Raw genomic sequence first — 15,360 nt, 5'->3', positions numbered from 1 at the left:
CAAAAAAATAAGAAATCAGGAAGGGGGCCAACACTTTTTCACACATCTGTATGTGGTTATTTGTATGTATGTATCAAGAGCTCCTGTAAAACCACAACAAATTCCTTGTGTTTGCGCACACTTAAGTGGTGAATAAAGCTCATTCTGATTCTAATATAACTAGCATACATGTTTCACTTTTTGTGAGAAGAAAGCACCCCCTACAACAACTTCTGAAAGTGAACAATGTTTTACTCTAGCATTACATAAAAATAAAATTTTAACATTAATACAAATACAAAAGTTATTTAGGTAAGAGCAGTGAGTGATTTTCTCTTTGTCTTTTGTTCATGGCCCCAAATATTGCAAGCCGTAGTGATATGCATATTGCGATATGTACATTTGCGATATTTCGATAATTTCTATATATTGCACAGCCTTAGTTGAATTGGTCAGGGCCAAAAAGACCACTGTTCCATAATTTCTCGTGTTCACTAGGCCAGATAAATGTTCATGAGCCAAACTCGCTACAGACGTTCTTTTTTGCATGGATAAACTGTTTGTAAAGTAACATCTGTTTTATATATTGGTCACCCCTATTACCTCTTTTTATTTTCAGAGCATGTTTGAGGTTTTGGAAGTAACATAATGTTCATTTTGTTCTTGACTGAGTGATCAGCGAATTTCTGATTCATGATGATCTTTGTATGGTTTAGTGAAGCAGCTGCTGTGTGTTTTACACACAAGACACTCACAAGCCCAGCATCTTATGAACGTGACTGGGAGTGCTTTAACTGGTCAAATGAAATAGTTTCTGCAAATATTTAATCTTAGCCAATTCTATGCAGAGACTGCATTCCGAATGGATTGCCAGCAAATTTCTAGGGATTGCCCTAAGGCTTTTTGTGGCCCACAGGAATGTCGCCCCAAGTAACTCTCATATCCTTAATTGCTGCTTTTTCTATTTTTAGGGGTTTACCTCTCAAAATACTCAGATTTGTTACAGATGAATCCATTTGAAGTGGGAGCTGCTGGAGACATAATCATATTTAAAATCATGAAGGTAAGTCATTGACGGAGTCTAACATTTACATTTACCATGCATCAAATTTGACTTTGAGGTAGTGCTTTAAATTTATAATACATAATTTCACAATGGTTTAAATAAACAGTAGTGACGTTTTGTCTTATTCTGCAGGGTAAAGTGAAGACAATATTTGAGAACATGCCCAAAAACAATCTTGAGCCGACCCTTAAACATGACAGCCATGCATTAAAAAATGCCAGCAAAGTGACCTCATTATTGTCCTATAGGGCCTTTGAGCACACTCAGGTAAGTGTTTAATTTCTTTTGTCAGTTTGAACTTCTGTTTTGTATGATTTGATCAGATAGATGACCTGTTATATCGGATTTCTCTGTTTTATTCCAGCAATACTTTTATGAATTTGCTTTTGAGGAGCTCAGGTCAAGGCCCAGGCATGTGTTTCCATATGCGGTTGTGTCTTTTCAATACAAAGGCAAAGAGTCTGCCACGGCCACACACAGGTATGAACAAGATCACTAATGACTTGCGTAGAAAGTGAATTATCATCTGTTATGGTTTTATTTTAATTTGGAACGGTTTGTTTTCTCTTTTAGTAGATTAAACAGCACGTTATATGAAGGGCAAAGAGGTATGATTTGTTTTTTCTCTTTATAGCAGATCATATAATGAATATATGGGTGTATTATCTAACTTATTGTATTATTACATAATTTGTTGCTTTAGTTCGGCGAAGATATACGGTTTGGAGTGGCTCACTGGTGAATAAGGGAGAAGAGGTCTATCAAGTGTACATGCGGTCTTCAAGTCTCCCTCACCTTCCATTTAAACTGTGAGTCTCCTTTCTTTTGCTAATGAAGTTTTTTTGTGCATTGTATAACACAAATAAATATATATATATATATATATATATACATTTTTTATTTTTTTTTCAGCCCAGACAAGCTTGACATTAATGTGGCTATGCATCTCGACCAAGTAAAGAGAAAGATCCCACCCATTTTGCTGTCATGGGAAGCGTACAGTGGATCACGAGAGGGTAGGATGAGTACTAGAATGATGCTTTTCAGCCTGAGAGATGGCACAACATTTGATGTGTCGCTATAGACATGATAATGTGTTGTGGTATTTTGCAGCATTTAAGTGCGGGATGTACTGCAGCCTGTATGAGGTCATGGGGAGGAGTAAACAGGAAAACAGCCTCTCGGGACTGTTGCACCGGCTTGAGAGAGAAAGAATGGTGAGCTCATTCACAGCCTGCTTTATTGAATTAATGTCCGCAGCTTTACTCTAGCAGGGTGTCACTGCCAACTCTCTCCCCTGTATACCATGTCTTCGGTCTGTTGATAGAATCTGTGTCACTGATCTGATATGCAGAATTTAAACTGCCCGTGTTTTATTATAGTCATGCTATAATTAAACGCTTCACTCTAGGTTTTGGTGAAGCCATTGATAGACAAAGGATTTCTCTTCCTCCTTTCGTCTTCTCAGTTGCACACTACCACCGGTAGGTTTATGCACAGCTTTTAACCACATATGTGACACTGACAGTGTGATTGTTGCGTGGAATAACAGAGGCTGTCTGTTTTTGTTTCTTTAAAGAGCGACGAGGAAGAAATGACAGGGTTTTGCAGGCGCTTTTTGTATTTCAAGAGCAAAGAATCATCTCGAAGTTGAGTAAGTGTCTCTTTTATGGCTGTTTATTAAAGTTTCTTTGTATTTAGGTGTGTATGTGTTACTGATTCTTCATGTTTTTTAGTTTCGAAGAACTCTGGAGTAGATGAGGACCCTCTTGCTCCACTAGAGCCTAAAGACCCAAACAGCTATCAAATAGACAATTTTGTACCTGCCCTGCATCATGGCTTCTACAAGCTGCGTGCCAATCCACCCAAAGAGCTCGCGGTGGGGCTGAAACGTCAGGTGCTGGACTACCTCAACCAGAAAGAGCAAGGTGTCATACGGCCTTTCCACATAGTAGAGTACCGGCACAGTTTGGATGACCGGACTAACCAACACCCGGCACCTCGTCCTAAGAATATGGATGTGGCGCTGAACTCTTACATATTTGGTCCAGGACAGTTCCAGCTGCCTGTGGAGGCGCTGCAGCAGGATCTGATGGACAGCCAACAGGGGGCAGCGTCTCCCCCAGCAGGTGCAGAAGAGTACAGTCCTGTCTCAGACTGGGGAGGGTCGGATAGACAGGTGCCGGGTAGCAGTACGATTGGGGTTTCTCAGTCTAACGGTGGTGCTCAGAGGCCTCGGGGTGAGTATGAAAAAGAAAAGATGGAGAAATTGCTAAAGCTGATACAGTTACACAAGCGGACTTTGGGCAAGGATGAGGGGAGTGGGCCAGAAAGAGAAGAGGACTGGGACCCCGCTGGCCTGAAGAGGAGGCTGGAGAGGGAAGGTCCTGGGGGCGTGAGCAAGTACCTTAGGATGGGTCTGCTGAATGGAGAGCCAGGAAGAGGTAAGTCTGTGCTGAACTAATGTAGAGGAAGGTACAACATGATTCTGGGAACCCTGTATATGAAATTGGAAAAGACTTAAAAAGTAGAGGAAATGAATAAAAAGACTGAATATATATTCTCATTTGTTATATTATTAAAAAAAATATTTTCTTTCATAACAAAGATGTTATTTGTTTTTTGTTATTTAACAACCTTATTTTCTAATGTTTATTAGAAAACATTTTTTCTGTGTAAAAATGAAAGCATCATTTCTAGATCCGCATATGAAAATGACCTGAAAGGTGAAAAGCATCAGTTCCCGTACATCACTAATATTCATAAGCTCATGTGAAGTGTTTATTTGTGCCTAATAAGAGACTGTATTTATATATATCTTTATCTACACACAAAAGAGCTCCAGCACCAGAGTATAACTGCTGTTGCTCAGAAACATGAGATCCTTGTTGACATCTGGTTTACCTTTCTCTTAGTGGTGATGGACAGCATGGGGCTGTGTGACACGGACCTGCGGGAGCGCGTGACTCAAAGTGCCACCCTCCAAGACACGCACGCCTTGCTTAAACTCTTCCTCGGCACGCTTAACAGGATGGCCCAAAACACTGCCAGCAGCCAGCCTGCAATATTACCCAAAAGTGTAGAGGGACATGACCCCAGTGACTCGACCGCTCACTGTGACCTTGACCTGCGTGGCAGGCGTGCTGATGAGGAGCAGGTTAACCAGAATTGCATAATATATCTAATGCCAAACTCAATCAATGTTTTTGTTAACCTGTAGTATGTGTGTTTAGGATCAGATTGCCTGCAGCAGGAGCAGTATGGATGTGTACAGTCCCTCTTCCAGTCTGGAGCAGCAGCCCTCCCGTCAAGCAGAAGCCTCACATCAGAGCCACCAACTCTGGAGAACGTCCACCAGAGGTCCGGCCTAATCTGCATGCTTTTATTATTATTATTATTATTATTATTATTATTATTAACTTTAAAAAAAATTACACTGACTTGTTCTTCATATACACTACTGTTCAAAAGTTTGGGGTTGGTAAGTTTTTGAAAGACGTTTCTTATGATCTCCAAGGCTGGATTTATTCAATCAAAACACAGTAAAACCGTAATATTGTGAAATATTATTACAATTTAAAATAACTCTTTTTTAATTTATTTATTTAATTAGTTTTTCTTCTTATATAATGCAATTCTATTTTAAAATGTAATTTATTCCTATAATGGCAAAATATTTCCTTCAGAAATCATTCATACACTGTTTTGCTACTCAAGAAGAATTTATTAATATTATCAATGTTAAACAGTTGTGCTGCTTAATATTTTTGTTGAAACCATTACACTTTTTTCATATTTTTTGGTGTATAGAAAGTTCAAAAGAGCCGCATTTATTTTAAACAGATTTTTGTAACATAAATGTCTTTACTGTCACTTTTGATCAGTTTAATGCATCCTTGCTGAATAAAAGTATTAATGTCTTTAGAAATAACCTTTCTTTAGAAAGTGTATAACCAAAGACTATAGAATACCCAAGACGTGTCAGTTTTGAATGGGGAAAAATGCTAGGCTCAATATGGCTGCTCCATTGAAGGAAGCTGAATAAAAGAGCCAATTGCTAATCAGTAAAGTCATCACGTCATTGCAGCTGCCGTTAGAAGTCCTGATTGCTATAGAAACAGTCAGCATTCTGAAGACATGCGCACTGGCTGATCTAGCCTGAGAAATAAGCTTTTTTTAATGCTATTTGAGCAAATTAAACAACATTTATGAGACAGTTGTCAGATTTCAAATATGAAATTGAATCATAAGCTTGGCGAACAGCTTTGGAGAATCTGATGTTTCCCCATTCAAAGAGATAGGAGCTGCACTTGCATTCCCGAGAGGCGTTTCAAAGATGGCCACCGAGTGAAATGACTTTCCTTAATTCCTGGAGGGCCGGAGCAGATTCAACCCTAATTAAACACACCTGATCCAACTAATCAAGTCCAGGAATTGAGTTTGGCACCCCTGCCTTAAAGGGACTTTGGTATAACATATAATATTATCAAAGTCATTATAGTTCAAATAATGTGTCTACATACGTTTAAAAATATGATTGATTTAAATGGGCCTTCTTTCAGAGTCAAGTCTTGCAAAAACTTGTAAAACTCTCAAACACTTGTACAGTGCAAAAATGTTTCAATTGGAAATAAAACAAAACGTATTCATTTAGATAATAAAATGACCAAACTAATATACATAATGTGTTTTTAGCTCTAGAGGGAGTTGGTGAACCTTGTTTGAGTGGAGGGGAGAAGCAGGTACACTCTACAAGGAAAGTAGTAGACACTGTCCTTGACAGTGAGTTCCAGAACCTCTGCACAGGGATCCAGAAACTGATGGGGGCCCAACATATAATTTACAACTCTCAGCCTCCTTTGCCGCGATGTGAGGATCAGGATAAATGGTCAAGCTCGGCATTCTCACCTTTTGTATCCAAATATGTCTCGTCGCTGCCTGTGCAGGGCTACGTTAACACACTCTGTGAAAAGATGAGCTGTTTGGTCCAGGCTCCCAGGGCATCAGTACAACCTGTGGCTGTTGTGTCACCACCTGCTGTTGCCTCAGTGCCCGCCCCCTTGCCACCTGCTCCGCCCCCTTCTGCCATGCCGGCTCCTGCCCAACCCACGCTGCACTCACCTCCTGCTCATCCTCACACTAAAACATCATCTCCAGTGCCTAAGTCTCAGGCTTTGTCGAGCAAGCCACAAGCTACCCTTAAACCTCCTCCTTCAGGCAAGCATCGCCTCGGCACTATCAAAGAGGTCCACCTGTTTTCAGCAGAAAAATCAGCTAACCCCAAGAGTGCAGATGTTGTGGAAAATCCTATCTGCTCCCCATCCTCTGGAAGTGCCAGTCAACCTCCAATTGCTTCAGTCCCAGAGATTCCCTCAGATCCTTCTCAGGCAGGAACCTCAAGCACTGTGGGAGGCAGCGTTATTGGGCAAATTAAGCCCGATGTTTTGTGCACACTGGTGGAGATCATGCAGAAAAATGCAGTAAAGTTTTACATTCAAAGAGGAGATGAGGAGAGTGAACTCTGCATTGAGATCAAGGTCAGAAAGTATCAAATGTCAGAATATTTAGTGTGGTCTGATACATTTGACCAACCTTTGAAACACCTTACCTTTAACCTCCTTTGTTTGGTTTTACAGGAGTATTTAAGAAGCCTTGGCAACATCGATTGCAATCCTCAGAATTACCTGGAGAGTAAAAGTCAGCAAAAGTTCATGATCATTATTCAGAATGAGGATATAGCCGCTCATGTACATAAGGTAACCAATAACTCGGCACTGTAAATTTCTGTTTTTTTGTTTGTTTGTTTTTTAAACCTAGTTAATTAGTTGCACAAAACAAACTGAGAAGCATCTGTTTTGAGGCATTGTTCCCTTTATACTCCATTTAGATCCCAGCACTGGTGTCTCTAAAGAAATTGCCCACGGTTTACTTTGCTGGAGTGGACAGCCTGGATGATGTGAAAAATCGCACTTACAATGAGCTTTTCGTGTCTGGAGGTCTCATTGTGTCGGATGAGCTCATTCTCAACCCTGACAATATAACACTAGGTAAGAGCTAAAGGTAGCATGTAGAGGGGCTTACAACATCTTCATACACCAGCTTGAAACAATCCCCCTCTTCAGGTGTGATTGCAAAAATTGGTGTATTGTTTTCTTTAAAGTCTGCATGGAATGGAAATTCACTCTATTTTCTAAATACATCTTAATGATCTTATTGTGAATGATTCATCCATTCATGTTTCATCAATAAAATGTTTTAAAACACAGTAGCTTGATCTTACAGTAAAAATTACAGACCTCTGTTGTATATCTGCTTAAAACTGCCCTTCTCTTGCAATTAACTGATCAACTGATGTCCATAAACAATTCCCACCCTACATTTTGTTCAGATGTATTTTTCTGGATTCAAATGTATGTCACAATGTTGCTACTTCAGTTACATCGAGACTTTAGACACTGACATTTGTGTTTACAGAGAAGCTACGGGCATTTCTCAAGTTCCTGGAAGAACAGGGCTCACCCTGGAAGTGGAAGGTGCATTGTAAGACTCAGAAGAAGCTTAAAGAGCTCAGCAGGTTAGAGACAGAAGGATTAGTGTGTTTTGCCAATCCTCACAGACTCCTAGTCTCCAATATCTCACACATCCTCCCTTTCACAGGTTAAACACTGAGGCCTTGGATGTGTTAAACCTGCTGACGACCTACCAGAAGAAACACCTGGTGGAGTTTCTGCCTTATCATGAGTGTGACACTCCATCTAGGCAGGCTCCTGATTTAGACTGTCTGGTCAAGCTGCAAGCTCAGCACACACAGCTTAGACACTTCATTTTCCTCACAGGTATGTGCAACAGGTCTAGGTGAAAGCTGTTGGCTATGCATGTTGGTATGTGGAGTTGTCTACATTAAGTTTAAGTTTCTTGATCAATTGGTGCTGTGTTTGTAAACAGAAAGACAGGGTGACACATTCTCACAGTTCTCCGGTAGTGGAGTCATCATCGCAGGTATGAATGACATCATGAACAACTTCCAGAGTTTGATCAGTGTCTTGGAAGAAGTAGCAGTTGCTGCCCTACCAGAACCAGGTAAAGATTTAACAGTCCTTTACTTTTCCTGACAAAATTCAGAAATAAATTATAGATTGCCATTTTGACACACTATCTCCTCTTTGACTGCTCAGTGGAGCCTGATGCAGTTCGAGATGAGGAGGACATGTCTATAGACTCTGAAGATGAAATGCCCGTTATCACAGAGACGTCCATTCAGACTGAAAATGACCTGATGGAACCACAAGCACCTCAGCCCCCTCCACCCCAGACCGATGGATTTCGTCCTCCCCTCCCTGACCAACCCTCTTTGGACCCCATTAGCGATCCACTTGTACAACCAAACCCATCCGCCTACCTTACTCAGGGCTCTTACTCAACTGATTACGCAGCTCTGAAGTCTGCCATTGCTCAATATAAAGCTGCCAGTCAGGAGAGCACATCTAGGCCTGAAGTAGAGGACACCCTGGCCAGTTTCGGCGTGAACCCCCACCAGAGCTACCTGTGTCCCAGCTCAGCACAGTGGAGCCCTTATTCCGGATCTCCCGCATACCATATGTCATCAGCATATTTGTCTCCAGTTAGTGTTGCCTCCAGGGGATCAGAGTACAGTCAAACTGCTGCTCCTCCTGGGACCCAGCCTCCAACAAATGCCTCCACCATACCCGTTGCTCAACCACTCACCTTTCCCCTTTCCCTCCCTCAGCCTCTGGTGGAGGTGCCTTCTACTCCAGTATCAGGCACCTGTCTTCATCCACCTGGACAGTCCCTACCCATTCCTGACAGCATGGGAGTGCCTGGGGTGGCAATGGCAAGCACTGCTAATCAGTTAGGACTTGCTGGCTCTCAAACTGCTAAGTTAGGTGTAGAGTCTGCTTCCTCATCTTCTGCTACTTCCTCATCCTCTCTTCACACCACTTTTCCTTCCTATCCAGATACTACGAATTTTCCAGCCCTCACTCCAATTCCCCCTGTTCCACCGCTTTTCGGCTGGGGTCCTACACCAGGAGCCCAGCAGGGTTACGCGGCTGGACAGAGTAGGGCAGGATTCAGCACTCTACCTTCCACCCAAACTGAGGCCTCAAGGCCCGCAGATGGATCATGGCTGGGAACCATTGAGAGTGAAACCGCTCGTGGACAAGAGGAAGAAGGTGCCCCTACTTCTGCAACTTCTAAAGTGGTCCAACAAGAAGCCGGTGGAGAGAAAGGAGGTGCAATAGGAAGTTCAGCCACATGCGGCCCGGGCAGCAGAACTCCAGTGAACACTTCCTGTGAAAGTCAGAGTGGCAGTCAAGCCCCTCCCACCAGGGGCGGCACTGCCAGCAGAGGACTCTTACCCATCCCTGGAGCTGCACTGGGACCCTTGTGCCGAGGCGGACACAACAATAGCATGTACAATCCCAGAGGGGGACATGCTGATATGATGGGTGGTGGTTTCAGGGGTCGAGGAGTACCACCACATGCCATGAGATCTAGACCAGGTTGGGGTCACATCAGAGGGGGCCCATCCTGTAACTGGGGTTATCCCCCTGGGAGGGGAGGGGGTGGTCGATCAGACTACTATTCAGACTACACCTATAACTAAATGCCATAGGGATGCCATGCTCCTTTATAGACTACTGGCATTAGGAATGTACATATTTAACATTGAGAGCACATCAAATCAAAATATCATCATCTGAAATTTAAAAAAAAAAATTTAATCTGGTTTTGTATGAATGAGATTAGTGACTCAGATGTTGGTCAGATTTTCACTGTTTTCAGTAATGCTCTTCTTAAACAAGATGTTTGAAAAACCTTGTTCATACCACTATATTTATATTGCCAAGAAATGTAACTGCCTTTCAATGTTTCATTTTTGTCAATACTTTTTGTTTGGATTTTCAAAAAAAAAAAAAAGGTTTGTGAACAAGGAGCAAAACGCAGACAATATTTTTTTAAAGAGAAAAAGTGAGTCATTCTTCATTTTAGCTGTTTTTTTTTTACATTCTTGGTTGTACAGATGTTCTATTAAAACAAGGTTGTATCAAACATTGTGATATTGTGTTCAGTATTAACTCGCCGTTGAGAATGTGTGATCTCTTTGTATATGTACATAGTTATTTATGATGCTCTATAAAAATGGTCACAGATTTTCTTTTCCAATGAGGTTAATCTATGCCAAAGTTGTTTATAATGTGCATTGGCAACATTTGACCTAATGGTTTTACAGCCGGCCAGCAGAGGGCATCATTTCCTAATTGATTCTGCTGACCTGATGCTGATGCAGTTTTCTAAAGGGGTTATGTTTCTTGTCCAAAAAGAACGAATTAATGTGTTTATATATATATAATGAAGATTATGCATCTTGATTTCAAAACTGACTCTGAATTTGCCGTTTGTACATGACACACATGAATATGGTTAGCTGAAGTTTTGTAGTAAATACCTCGGGGCATTTCACAAATGTTACTATTTACCAGATAAACAGCTATGTCTCTGAAAACAATGCGTACGATTTTGTTCAAAACACCTTTTATGCTTTTTCTATATTTCAACCCAGGTGAACATCAGATGTGATTGGGATGAGAGCTGGCTGTTGTTTGGTTCTGAAATGTGGTAGTTAATGCGTGCATTTCTCTGTTAATAGAAGAACTGGCTTTTTCTTCCAGAATTGGCTGTTGAAAGTGCAATGTTAAAAGTATGTTTTAAAATTGTCGGGCATCTTTCAGTGGTTTGGAAATCTGTATTTTGCCATTTTGCACAATAATTCTTTATGTGGCTCACCAGTTTACATTTTGAGAGTACTTACATTCTTTATATATCACCATAGGTTAGAAAGAATGATAAATCCAAAACACACCAGCAGCATAAGGGAAACAATAAATCGTGGAAATGCTGAAAAATTGCTGGAGTACCTAGTTTTGCCCCAAAGTGTAATCTACTAAATCTGATCTCCAGTTTTCTCATCTCTCAATTGATATAGTCATCTCTCCAAACAACACTAGTATTACAAAGGCAAGGCTGTAACGAGGCAGTCACTGTTATATAACTGCAAAACTGTAGTGAAGTTAATATTACAAATTTTGTTTTTCTGGGAGACGGAGACTTGATGTTTACCACGTCAAATGTGATATGACTGTTGATGAGATCAGTCTGTCCGTTTGGTAAGTCTGATTAACTGGTCAGTTTCGTAAGTGCTGTTTTGTTGTTAAAGGATGTACAAGTTTAGATAAAGAGGAAAAGATGTAATGTGTATGATCACAGGTGTGATTTAAAAAAAAAATGTGTTTATTATAGACTATATCTGATAACATATCTGCATGATTTGGCAGGACTGCACAACAGATGAACAGCCAGGGGACATGTCGACGTATTACAATTGTGAAAGTGGGTCGCCACAGATAAGTCTGATCATATCTGGATATGGGCTGCATGGATTAACTCTGTACCTTTGCTTTGGTGTTCTTTCATTTTCATATTTTGCTTTTAGTTTGCATACTGTGCATCGTGTGGGAGGGAAAATTCTGGCAGGGGTGTTAATCCTCTCCCATAGCACATCCCTGTAATGAAAGAGCAATTTGCTTAATGCAAAGTGCAGAGATGAATAATATCAGACATCACTACATTGCCTTTGCTTTTTCTTCGTCATTTATCATGTCTCTCCTTTGAGTTGTGGAGTTACTTGCTTTTCGCAACTGCTTGGTGTGAGCTAGTAGAACATTTATTTTTGCATACTGTCATGGTACCACACCAAATTTACCACCATGTTTTCTTGACATAAAGGATTAGCTGTATCTAATGGTAATGACACAACTGAAGAGATTAAACCTCAGTCTTAAATGGATCCAGAAGGCCTTCTGTTGCCCTCTCTTTAAGTCAACGTCTGCTTATAGTATCAAATCAACAGCACTTAGATGTTTTTGGCTACCCGAGTTTATTTTTCTAAAAAAACATCTGATAGATGTCTATAGTTGTGTCCCACGCCCTAGAATCAGAGGCACCTCTGATTTAACTTTTGTTCTGCGCAAATAAAACACTGCTGTTGTCATGACAATCAGTGTCTTTTGTTGAGATTTACAGAGCAAACTTTTGCTTCTTTCAATCCTTCAAATTCATGGGTCTCAAAAATGATAAATGTACTGCTCTGGATTTTCAGCGCATTACTAGCAATCCAGTCCCGTGGGAGGGAAAATTCTGGCAGGGGTGTTAATCCTCTCCCATAGCACATCCCTGTAATGAAAGAGCAATTTGCTTAATGCAAAGTGCACAGATGAATAATATCAGACATCACTACATTGCCTTTGCTTTTTCTTCGTCATTTATCATGTCTCTCCTTTGAGTTGTGGAGTTACTTGCTTTTCGCAACTGCTTGGTGTGAGCTAGTAGAACATTTATTTTTGCATACTGTCATGGTACCACACCAAATTTACCACCATGTTTTCTTGACATAAAGGATTAGCTGTATCTAATGGTAATGACACAACTGAAGAGATTAAACCTGTCTTAAATGGATCCAGAAGGCCTTCTGTTGCCCTCTCTTTAAGTCAACGTCTGCTTATAGTATCAAATCAACAGCACTTAGATGTTTTTGGCTACCCGAGTTTATTTTTCTAAAAAACCATCTGATAGATGTCTATAGTTGTGTCCCACGCCCTAGAATCAGAGGCACCTCTGATTTAACTTTTGTTATGCGCAAATAAAACACTGCTGTTGTCATGACAATCAGTGTCTTTTGTTGAGATTTACAGAGCAAACTTTTGCTTCTTTCAATCCTTCAAATTCATGGGTCTCAAAAATGATAAATGTACTGCTCTGGATTTTCAGCGCATTACTAGCAATCCAGTCCCACGCATTCAGCGTAAACAAATGGAACACTTCATACTGTGAGACAGGAGATACCCTCTAAATCTGAGGATCAAAATAATTTATTAGGGAATAATGACAGATTAATTTGTGATGCTTGTCCCTACAATTCTTCCCTTAAGCAATTCTGCAGGATTTTGAAGTCACAAATTTGCTACTCAGAGTCATTTCTTTCTCTAATTATGGTGAAGTTTTCTGTGTCCCATTCAGTTGTAGACTGTTGAACAACAAATGCAGCTTTCGGATGGCCATTTTTCCCCGTCATGAGTGGCTCAAGGAACACTACATGCCTGTCCGTCTGAGACTTGCTCTTGAGTCGATCAGTTGAAGGAGCTGCAAAGATAGATGTCAGAGTGCAGCGGTCTTCCCCAAAGGTTGAGATGGCCGGAGAGGGAGGAGGAGGTTTGCAGCAACCACAACGACATGGGGTTAAATACAGATACATCAATATGAGGACAAGGGTTACCACACAGCCCAGAAGAGTGGTGTAGCCTGTGTTGAACGAGCCCTCCATGGAGTGCTGGGCTACCACAGTTAAATTCACTTCTCGTGATTCATTGATCATTCTTGTATTATCCACAGCAGTGCACTGGTAGACCCCCGAATCTATGGACTGGGCAGCTAGAATATCCAAGCTACCATCTTGATTGAGACGTAGACTTCCATTCTGGATCAGCTGAGAGATGTTTTCTTGATGAGGAGTGATCCAGCTGTAAGACAGGTCTTCTCCGTTTAGTGTTCCAGTGCAGTCCAGCCTCACTTGTTCACCCTCGTAAACAATTTTATCAGCCTTCGGGGATATCAGGGATATCATTTTTCCAATCGTACAGTTCTCAAAGAAGTGCGAAGATCGCAGAAAATTAATTGAGATTTGAGGCTCACCATACATCAGACACTTGTAGTCATCCTTGTAGTCTTTCACACTTGGATATCCCTTCTGCTCCCAGTGCCAAAATATGCGGTACATAGAGCAATCGCACTCCAGACTGTTGTTGTGCAGGAACAGGCCTTTTTGCACTGCAACGGGCAACACCACAATGTCATCTATAGGCAAACGAAACAGGCGGTTTGAGGAGAGGTCCAGTGTAACCAGGTTGGGGTGGCTGTGCTTACGAATCGAGAAGAACGGGAAATCTGTGATCTGGTTGAAGCTGAAGTAAACCATCCTCAGATTGCCGAGTCCCATTAGAGTGTTGCTCTCCACGCGGGTAAGACGATTGTTGTACAGCAACAACACCTCCAAGGCTGGCAGGTCCTGGAAGTGATACTTTCCCAACACCTGCAATTTGTTGGAAGAGAGGTCCAGGTATCGAAGACTGCTGATGTTATGGAATGCTCCCGGACTGAGCAAAGAGATGCGGTTATGGGACATTTGTAAAATGTGCAGCCTTGGGAGCCCGTAGAAGCTGCCAGCAGCCAGCCATGTTAGTCTGTTATGACTGAGGTCAAGGACAGAAGTCGTGAATGGAAGCGGGTTAGGGAATCTATCCAGACCCAAGGAGCCACAATTCAATATGTCAGAGATGCACAGGCAGCCCTGAGGACAAATAGCCCCCGAGAGCTGAACCAAGAGCGAGATCAAAACCACACAAGATATAGAAGTCATTCTTTTGGTTGCACATAAAAAGGATTACATTAAAACAGTGCCAGCACAGTTGATACAGGAAGCCCTCTGCTCTTAAATCCTACAAAGGTCGTTTTACATCTGTCATGTCTTCCAATAATTCACAGATGGCCATCTAATTTCCTCTGTACCATGCAGATGGGCAGTATCTGGGGCAGGGAACAGACTAAGAATAAAACAGAATGCAATTACAACATGTATTTAAAATGAATGTTTTACATTGATTAACCTACTCTGTTAGCACAACATACACAGGAAAACCTACCAAAAAAAGTCACTCAGAACCTTCTTAGATCCGGTTCCTCTGTTCTCACTTTGCTGTGTCAATCCATAGTTAGAAGTTGTTCAAACAGATTATCCTGGTCTGAAAAGTCCAAAGCGTTTTCCAGTAAATGTAATATATCCCTGAAATGAAACTCGTACCTTTCCCAGTTCTCCTAAGGCTGTGCGCCCTTGTTGTTTGCAGAGTGTCCTTTCATTGAGTGATGAGCCCACAGAGCACAGCACTAATCTCTTCCCATCCTTGCCTCTGGTTCCAAAGCACCGCCTCACGTCTCTCCCTCTCATGCTGTGATATAGCTCTCTCACTCTGTCTCTTTCTCTCTCCAATTGTTTGGTTCCTTTAATCCCCTCTGGATTTGACTTTTTCGTTCAGTTTTTTTTCCCCATACAGCACATCTCATAACAGGATTTAGGATGCTGTGTGTTTGTATCATCTTACATTTCATGAAAATCATCAAAACATTTGGACTTGGATGAGAGAGAATTTGTTTGTTTAGCATGCGGTACCAGTCAGCTTAGAGAC

General features: G+C 41.4%; 2 protein-coding genes across 5 annotated transcripts in view; one reads left to right on the top strand and one right to left on the bottom strand.

Moving 5' to 3' along the window:
• The window catches only part of LOC107570279 (protein TASOR-like), a 14,525-nt gene extending 4,528 nt beyond the window's left edge, over positions 1–9,997 (top strand). The window contains exons 5-23 of one of the 3 annotated variants that reach the window (XM_016256489.1): positions 951–1,042; positions 1,178–1,312; positions 1,410–1,525; positions 1,622–1,653; positions 1,749–1,854; positions 1,958–2,061; positions 2,159–2,262; positions 2,457–2,529; positions 2,625–2,699; positions 2,782–3,489; positions 3,961–4,202; positions 4,279–4,405; positions 5,741–6,582; positions 6,682–6,801; positions 6,933–7,092; positions 7,520–7,619; positions 7,703–7,881; positions 7,991–8,125; positions 8,221–9,997. In XM_016256489.1, the coding sequence (XP_016111975.1) occupies positions 951–1,042; positions 1,178–1,312; positions 1,410–1,525; positions 1,622–1,653; positions 1,749–1,854; positions 1,958–2,061; positions 2,159–2,262; positions 2,457–2,529; positions 2,625–2,699; positions 2,782–3,489; positions 3,961–4,202; positions 4,279–4,405; positions 5,741–6,582; positions 6,682–6,801; positions 6,933–7,092; positions 7,520–7,619; positions 7,703–7,881; positions 7,991–8,125; positions 8,221–9,671 (4,901 nt within the window). In that variant the 3' untranslated portion in view covers positions 9,672–9,997. Of the gene's footprint in view, positions 1–950; positions 1,043–1,177; positions 1,313–1,409; positions 1,526–1,618; positions 1,654–1,748; positions 1,855–1,957; positions 2,062–2,158; positions 2,263–2,456; positions 2,530–2,624; positions 2,700–2,781; positions 3,490–3,960; positions 4,203–4,278; positions 4,406–5,740; positions 6,583–6,681; positions 6,802–6,932; positions 7,093–7,519; positions 7,620–7,702; positions 7,882–7,990; positions 8,126–8,220 lie in introns of all 3 variants that reach the window. The other 2 variants (XM_016256490.1, XM_016256488.1) reach the window with 2 other exon arrangements.
• Positions 9,998–13,065: 3,068 nt separating this feature from the next.
• On the bottom strand, positions 13,066–15,095 carry LOC107570275 (amphoterin-induced protein 3-like). 2 transcript variants are annotated; one of them, XM_016256484.1, is made up of 2 exons: positions 14,821–15,095; positions 13,066–14,721 (listed from the first exon to the last, which is right to left on the bottom strand). In XM_016256484.1, the coding sequence occupies exon 2, from the start codon at positions 14,535–14,537 to the stop codon at positions 13,086–13,088; it is 1,452 nt and encodes a 483-aa protein (XP_016111970.1). In that variant the 5' UTR covers positions 14,538–14,721; positions 14,821–15,095; the 3' UTR covers positions 13,066–13,085. The 2 variants fall into 2 exon arrangements, with proteins under 2 accessions (XP_016111970.1, XP_016111971.1); XM_016256485.1 differs by having other exon boundaries at positions 13,066–14,704.
• Positions 15,096–15,360: the final 265 nt, after the last annotated feature.

This window comes from Sinocyclocheilus grahami, unplaced genomic scaffold, assembly GCF_001515645.1.
Source record: "Sinocyclocheilus grahami isolate Dianchi unplaced genomic scaffold, SAMN03320097.WGS_v1.1 scaffold1436.1, whole genome shotgun sequence".
NCBI classification, from domain to species: Eukaryota; Metazoa; Chordata; class Actinopteri; order Cypriniformes; family Cyprinidae; genus Sinocyclocheilus; species Sinocyclocheilus grahami.
The sequence above is the reverse complement of the archived record's forward strand: the minus strand, read 5'-3'. Positions and strand labels throughout refer to the sequence as shown.

Bases quoted from the DNA above. Each gene is read 5' to 3' on its own strand.
- LOC107570275 (XM_016256484.1), bottom strand. From the start codon at position 14,537: ATGACTTCTATATCTTGTGTGGTTTTGATCTCGCTCTTGGTTCAGCTC.